Source organism: Rattus norvegicus, chromosome 15 (assembly GCF_021556685.1).
Source record: "Rattus norvegicus strain SHRSP/BbbUtx chromosome 15, alternate assembly SHRSP_T2T, whole genome shotgun sequence".
Taxonomy (NCBI): Eukaryota; Metazoa; Chordata; class Mammalia; order Rodentia; family Muridae; genus Rattus; species Rattus norvegicus.
The window spans coordinates 29,100,503-29,108,649 of record NC_141548.1 but is presented as its reverse complement, the minus strand read 5'-3'; the positions used below and the strand labels follow the sequence as shown (position 1 = coordinate 29,108,649).

Sequence of the window (8,147 nt, the reverse complement as noted above, 5' to 3'; positions counted from 1 at the left end):
TATGGCTGACAGCTTCTTCTCTTCCTTGATCTGTGTAATACTGTTCCTTGTGGCCTCTCACTGGTCAAGAGGTTCCATACATCCACCAAAACAGCCAGCCTGTGGGTTATTTTTTTCCACATAAACCTAAATAATTAATAGGTGACACCAAGCCTTCTTCTTTCAAACCATTTTATACATATATATTCCTCTCCTGTTAGCCACTAATCATCAAACAAAAGCCTCGTTTTATCTCCTTCCTCTATGCATTCCCCTTGTCTGACTTCATGGTTCATCTTAACAGATTAAGACATGAAAAGAAACAGAAACACATCACTGGACACTGTGGTGACAGATTTCCTTCTCCTGGGCTTGGCTCATCCTCCAAATCTAAGAACGTTCCTCTTCCTGGTCTTCTTCCTCATTTACATCCTGACACAGCTGGGGAACCTGCTCATCCTGCTCACGGTGTGGGCTGACCCCAAGCTGCATGCCCGCCCCATGTACATTCTGCTGGGCGTGCTCTCCTTCCTGGACATGTGGCTCTCCTCAGTCATTGTCCCTCAACTTATTTTAAACTTCACTCCTGCCAGCAAGGCTATCCCATTTGGTGGCTGTGTAGCTCAACTCTATTTTTTCCACTTCCTAGGCAGCACCCAGTGCTTCCTCTATACCTTGATGGCCTATGACAGGTACCTGGCAATATGTCAGCCTCTTCGCTACCCTGTGCTCATGAATGGGAAGTTATGCACAATCCTGGTGGCTGGAGCTTGGGTGGCTGGCTCCATCCATGGGTCTATTCAAGCCACCCTGACCTTCCGATTGCCCTACTGTGGGCCCAACCAAATAGATTATTTTATCTGTGACATTCCTGCAGTGCTGAGACTGGCCTGTGCTGATACAGCAATCAATGAACTGGTGACCTTTGTGGACATTGGGGTAGTGGCTGCCAGTTGCTTCCTGCTGATTCTGCTCTCCTACGCCAACATAGTTCATGCCATCCTGAAGATACGCACTGCAGATGGCAGGAGACGTGCCTTCTCCACCTGTGGCTCCCATCTCACTGTGGTCACAGTCTACTATGTCCCCTGTATTTTCATCTACCTTCGGGCAGGTTCCAAGAGTTCCTTTGACGGAGCGGTTGCTGTATTTTACACTGTTGTCACTCCATTACTGAATCCCCTCATCTACACTCTGAGGAACCAGGAAGTGAAGGCTGCCCTGAAGAGGCTAAGAGCAGGTAGAGGGCATGTGGGTGGAGACAAGTAGCCAATGACTCAGGGACCACACACATCACCATCATAACTGCCCTGTTTTTAACTACTGCTCCTCGTGGAACAAATGCTCAACAATGATAATGGTTTAAACTAAACTGAGTTTAATTAAAATTGGAAGACTTCCTACCCTAATCTTTTCATTGTAGATTATTTTAGAAATAAACAGGCACATGACTTATCATCTCTAACAACTTCTTGAGAGGAGAAAATGCTTCGTGGAAGATTGAGGCAAACACTAATGCATCTACATCTTAGCAAGTGCATCGTTATGCCGGAAGCTCTGAAGGAAAATAAAATAAAACAATGCTAACCACACTCTCATTTTCACTGTCTTTACCCTTAATCAAGCCTGTCCAAACTCTGTGGGATTTGCTTGTCCATGGCATCAATACATCTAAGTAGTTGAACGTGAAAATCCTGAATTATTTTTATAGTTAATTTTGGTTGTCAGCTTGACACACCTGAGAGAAGGGCGCCTCTGTTGAAGAGTTGCTTTTATCAGATTGGACGTGTCTGTGGGATATTTTCTTGGTTGCTAATTAGTAGATGAGAGCCTAGCCCACTGAAGGCGGTGCCACCCTTGAGCAAGGAAGGTAGCTGAGCAGCCAGTACACAGCGCTCCTCCATGGTCTCTGCTTCAGGTCTTTGCTTCCAAGTTTCTACCTTGAGTTCCTGCCTTAGCTTCCCTTGATGGTGGATTACAAGCTGTGAGCCAAATAAATTATTTCCTCCTGTGAGTTGCATTTGCTTAGTCTCTTATCACAACAATAGGAAGCTAACCAGGATAATATAATTATTAATGTTTGGTTACTGACCCCATGTCTCCTAACTAGTCATGTCTCCTTTTACTCCTCATACCATAATCAAATTTAATTCCCTTGCAAGCCTGCTAGTGCAGACCTGTGATCCTGGCACTCAAGAGACGAAGCAACCGAATCAGGAAGTCAAGGCCAGCCTAAGAAACATAGTAAATTCAAAGGCACAAACAGCAATCCACCAGCCTTGGCCCCTGCAGTGCTAGGATTGCAAGCATAAGCCACCAGGCCCGGTTACTTTATTACAGACCATGTGACAATCTGTCCTATATGATGCAAGGTGTCATCTCTTTACTCCAAATGTACTGTGAGTCCCAAGAGAAACAAGGCATTCTTTCGTTTGTACTTGTTCTTCACCCCTAATAACTATCAATCAAATTTCATTGTTGTCCAAATCAAAACACGGCTGGCAAAGTGTCCTGAAGTGTTTCTTTAAACATTAAGACGTCAGGCTGAAGAGATGGTACAGTAGTTAAGAGAACTTGCTCCTCTTGCAGAAGAAGTGAGTTTGATTGTCAGCACCCATCTTGGGTGGCTTACAACCACCTATAACTCAAACTGCAGGAGATCCGAAATCCTCTTCTAGTCTCTGGAGGCATTCACATTCACATTGATATACTCATGAACAGAAACACATGCGTATTCCAAGTTCAAAATTAAATAAATATTTAAATGAATAAAATAAAGCCATCACAGTGCTGGAGAGATGACTCAGCAGTTAAGAGCACTGGCTGCCCTTCCAGAGGACCCAGGTTCAATGCCCAGCAGCCACATAGCAGCTCACAACTGTTCCAGGGGATCCAGCACCCTCATACAGACATACATGCAGGTGAAACACCAATGCACATTGAAATAAATAAAATTATAAAAACGTTTAAAATAAAAATAAAGTCGTTGGGGCTGGAGAGGTGGCTCAGTGGTTAAGAGCACTGACTGCTCTTCCAGAGGTCCTGAGTCCAATTCCCAGCAACCACATGGTGACTCACAACTATATGTAATGAAATCAGATGCCCTCTTCTGGTGTGTCTGAAGAAAGCAACAGTACACTCACATACATAAAATAAGTCCTTAAATAAATAAATAAATAAATAAATAAATAAATAAATAAATAAAGTCACTGTGCCTTTGACCAGATTTGAGGCTAACTCCACAGGAAGGAACTCAGTGAGTACTGTAAACCTGGCCTAATGCCAGAAAGATCATAGGCCCTGAAGAGGAGCCTACTACTGCTGTTTTGCTAAAGTCCTGTCACTAAACTGACTTATTTACGTATTTATGCTTAGACCTGTAGATCAGTGCTTGGCCAGAGACGCTTCTATTTACAGTGGGCAACAGTTAATACAAAGATTCAAACCACTGGGAATAATTAACTGTTGAGCATTGGGTTCTGAACAAGACATCTAGATCACCACCCCAGGCAAGGTTCAGGGAAAACAGAAGAGCAAGAAAATGGAAGAGAGTACCGTGAAATGCTGTGTTCTGGATAGGACTGAACCACTGTACCCACAGACTCAGCTGGAGAAGAGGTCGTGAGACTCCTCCCCTGTCTGGATAGCTGTTAGTAGTGTGTGGATGCTGGGGGGAAGGACATAAACTCGGAAAGTCGGAGGGAGTCAGGAGATAGAGAAGAGTGATGTGGATGGATGTGATCCAAACACAATCTATACATGAACGGGATTTTCAGAGTCAATTCTTAAAATAAATAAAAATAGGGATAAAGTCAAGATAGAATCAGTTATTCCTGCTATCTGTCTTACTCTCCCCTGGACACACTAGAGATCAAAGAAACTGGAGGGAGAAGAGCCCAGTATCTGTGCTCTAAACACGCAGTCAACCACTTAAAAGCATGTTTTTATTTGTGGTAAATTTCACCTCTTTGAGTGAGTGAGGTCATGGAGAGACTTAAAATTCTTAACTTCAGAAATATATTAGTACAACACCACCCCTGCCTTGCAGGAAGACCATAGCAGCAGGACGTAGACATGATTGTACAGCCCCAGAATCAAGTTTTAACATCTAAGCAATTAAAGAACTGTAAGCAGCTCATTAGTAAAGTGCTCCCAGGCATCTTCAGGGATCTGGGTTTGGTCTTCACCATGAACAATAAATAAACAGAATCTAGAAGTCGTGACCGGTTTCTTCATGTCACTGTAAGTCACTGTGCCATCTGGAGATCACATACAAATTCATCCACAAAGTGTAGCTGCTTTCAGAATTATATGTACAAATGTCAAGCTCATCAATAAAACAACTGATATTGTATTACAAGGTTGTTAGTAGGAATTCAGTGTCAACATAAAGCAAGTAGTGAGGGCCAGTGACAGGTCTCAGCTGGTAAAGGTGCCTGCCACTAAGCCTGACGGTCTGAGTTCAATGCCTGGACCCGAATAGTGGAAAAAGAGAACCGACTTCAAGTTGTTCTCTGCCATCTATAGGCACTCCATGACACTAGAGCACACATGTGCCTATGAAATGCACACAAATTAATTCGTGATTTTTAAATTTTTAAAGAATGAAATGAGTAAGTTGATCAGAGGAGTATATGCCTGTAATCCCAGCGCCTGGGAAACTGCTAGGAGGATGTGTGAGGTCAGCCTGGCCACCCAGTGAGACTCTGTCTCAAAAAGAAGATAAGGGGGAAGGAAGGAAGGAAGGAAGGAAGAAAGGAAGGAAGGAAGGAAGGAAGGAAGGAGTCAAACTGAAACCCCACTTCCTTTCCCATCGCTACCTCCTTCTGCCTCCTTTATCCCATCCACTTTAAGATCATGTCCAACCCTTTAAAAGAACGAGACTAATTTATGCTGAATATGGACAGCTGATGGGTCACTTAGTGTCCTACAGATGACCACCAAGAAAGCCTTACTTAAGAAACCTCACATTTCAGTGAGGTTGCCCAGTTACCTGCTCTTGAAAGAAGAAAAAGTACAATTTCTAGAGTTTATTAACAGATACTTCATTTTGTCGCCAGCTGTCCTTCCTGTCCCTTCTGGCTGCCTGAAGATCCAGATGTAGAATTCTTGGCTCCCTCCCCAGCACCATGTTTGCCTGCGTGCTGCTCTGCTTCCTGCTGTGACGATAATGAATGAAATACCCCTGAACTGTAAGTCAGCCCTAATTAAACATGTTCCTTTGTAAAAGTTGCTGTGGTCATGGTGCCTCTTCCCAGCAACAGAAACCCTAAGAATAATATATATTCTGTAATATATATGTAACATGTAATTATATATTACAAGAATCTATATAGAGAGAGGGGAGAGTTACTTATTAGAATGGCTTACAGGCTATGGTCCAGCTGGTCCAACCAATGGAAGGTCCAAGCCAAAATTCTAAAGAAGTAGGCTCTAAGGCAAAAAAAATGAATGGACTGCCAGAGGGTGGACCAGGAGGGGAATAAAATTGGAGTGTTAAATAAATAAATAAATAAATAAATAAATAAATAAATAAAATGGACTTGCCAATGAGACAATGAGCAAGTAGGCAAAAGGAGAGAGCTTCCTTTCTTCATGTTCTGCCTGAAGAAGGTGAAGTCCAAATTAAAGATGGATCTCCCCAACTATTTATGTGATTTTAATGTATATGAACATTCTGTCTTTATGCACACAAGGAGAGGGAATCGGTTTCCATTATTACAGATGGCTGTGAGCCACCATGTAAGTGCTGGGAATTGAACTCAGGACCTCTGGAAGAGCAGTCAGTGCTTTTTTTTTTTTTTTTTTTTTTTTTTTTTTTTGGTTCTTTTTTTTCGGAGCTGGGGACTGAACCCAGGGCCTTGCGCTTCCTAGGTAAGCGCTCTACCACTGAGCTAAATCCCCAACCCCAACAGTCAGTGCTCTTAACCACTGAGCCATCTCTCCAGACCCGGATCTCCCCAACTCTAAAGATTTTGATTGAGCCTTTATATTCCCACCTCAAATATCCAGATTAGTGGGGTCTTCTCATGTGTAATGATTTAGTTAAGAAAATATTTATCACAGGCGTGCCTAACCATTGGGTTTTAATTGATTCCAAATGCAGTCAAGTTGACAACCAAGAATAGCCAACATAGATAATAAATCTTGGATGAAAGAGAAAAGAAGAAGACATCATCATGGCTTGAACTTCAATATAGAGAGAGAATAGAGTAAAATTCCTGAAATATACAGAGAGAAAAACCTCCAAGTAAGCCCGTTAGAAGACTGTTTTGCTTACTTGAGTTGAGGCGCTCCTCTAGCAGTGGTGTAGTGACTGAGGGAAGCTTCATGGCCAGCCACAGCATCAGGGAGGTATAGCTTCTCTGAAGCCAGCACAAAAAATAAGCATGGGACCTTCTTTAGGACCTTCCGTAATTCTTAGTCAGCCATGTCTAATTGCTGCAGTGATCACAATTTTCAGGAGATAGAATTGTTGTGGGTTTGGCTTATTGCGTGTATTATGTTAATTGAGTCCCCGTATTACACAGGAATTTGCATGTCTGCATGAGACTCCCCGGGTCACTGCCCTGAGTTGGCTCTAATTGATAAATAAGGTTGCCAGAGGCAAATGGCTGGGCAGGGAGAAAGAGGTGGGACTTCAGATTTCCTGGGCAGGGAAGAAGGATTTAGAATCACCATAAAGGGGAAGAAGGAGGATCAGGCTTGAGAGCTTCAGGAGGGGCATTTTAGAGATGACTCAGCAGTTAAGAGCTACTGCTGCTGTTGAAGAGGACCCAGGTTCAAATTTCAGCACCCACTGGGTAGTTCACAACTACCCATAACTCCAGTTACAAGGGATCTGATACACCCTTCAGATCTTAAGGCACCAAGCCCACACGTGGCACATGTGTATATATACCGACAAAACACACACACATAAAAATAAAATGAGTAAATTTTATATTTTTTTAAAGAAAGAGAAAAGGGGGTGGGGCTGGAGAGATGGCTCAGCGGTTGAGAGCACTGGCTGCTCTTCCAGAGGTCCTGAGTTCAATTCCCAACAACCACATGGTGGCTCGCAACCATCTGTCATGGGATCTGACGCCCTCTTCTGGTGTGTCTGGAAACAGTGACAGTGTGCTCACCTACATAAAATAAATAAAGAAATTTTTTTTGTTATTAAAAAAAGGAAGGAAGGTAAGAAGGAAGGGAAAAGGAAGGAAGAAAGGAAAAGAGGTGGAGATGGCTCAGTGGTTAAGAGCACATTGTGTGCTCTTGATGAAGACCCAGGTTTGGTTCCCAGAACGCAGAAGTTCACAACCATAAACTGGATATTGTGGTAGGCACCTCTAATACCATCACTCCCAACATGGAGGCAGGAGGATCAGTTCAAGCACATCTTCATCATAATGTAACTCTAGCTCCAGGGTATCCAGTGCCCTCTTCCGGCCTCCATGAGCACCAAGCACTCTCACAGCACACATAGAACTATGCAGGCAAAACACTCATATATTAAAACAGTAACAATAAATAAGAGATGGATCATGGAAAGAGGACAGGTAAAGGAAACAAAAAGAGAAAGAAATGGGAAGAAGAAAACAGGGCAGGGAAAGGAGAGGCAGGAAAGGGAAAGGTTCCTATATAACGGAATGTTATCACACCACTCAAAAAAAATGAGAGTGTGATATTTGCTGCAATGGATGAAGGCAGAAGACGCTTTTTTAAGTCAAATAAACTATACATGGAAAGACGTATCCCATCTCGGTCTTAGCGCCATCTTCCTTGAAACTCCTGCGCCACGAGAGCGAAGTGGCAGAAGAAGAGAATGCGCAGACCGAAGCGCAAGAGAAGAAAGATGAGCAGAGGTCCAAGTAAACCATCTTGTGCACCCACGAAGCCTGCGGGAGCAGAAGTAAGGGATGCTGAAGCCCGGAACGCCGGAACAAGTAGTTGGACTGTATGCCGCTGTCGGTAATAAGTCTCAGTAGACCCAGAACGTCACCTCGCCTAGATCAGCTGGGAAAATGACTGCCTTCCTCACAACCAAAACAGTCCCGCTGGCCCTCTGCCCTGGACCTTTGGCATTCTGAACTAGTTCTGTTCTCTCTTGTGGCCAAGTGTAACTCATGTACAATAAACCCTCTTGCTGTCAGCTGAAAAATCAAAAAAAAAAAAAAAAAAAAAAG

At 43.3% G+C, this 8,147-nt stretch overlaps 1 protein-coding gene across 1 annotated transcript; it reads left to right on the top strand.

The window, feature by feature from the left end:
- Nucleotides 1–291: 291 nt before the first annotated feature.
- On the top strand, nt 292–1,248 carry Or10g1 (olfactory receptor family 10 subfamily G member 1). The gene has a single exon (NM_001000832.1). It carries the CDS (start codon nt 292–294, stop codon nt 1,246–1,248), a length of 957 nt encoding a protein of 318 aa, NP_001000832.1.
- The last annotated feature ends 6,899 nt before the right edge of the window (nt 1,249–8,147 follow it).

Excerpts from the sequence above, each read along its gene's own strand:
- Or10g1 (NM_001000832.1), top strand. The coding sequence starts at position 292 with ATGAAAAGAAACAGAAACACATCACTGGACACTGTGGTGACAGATTTC.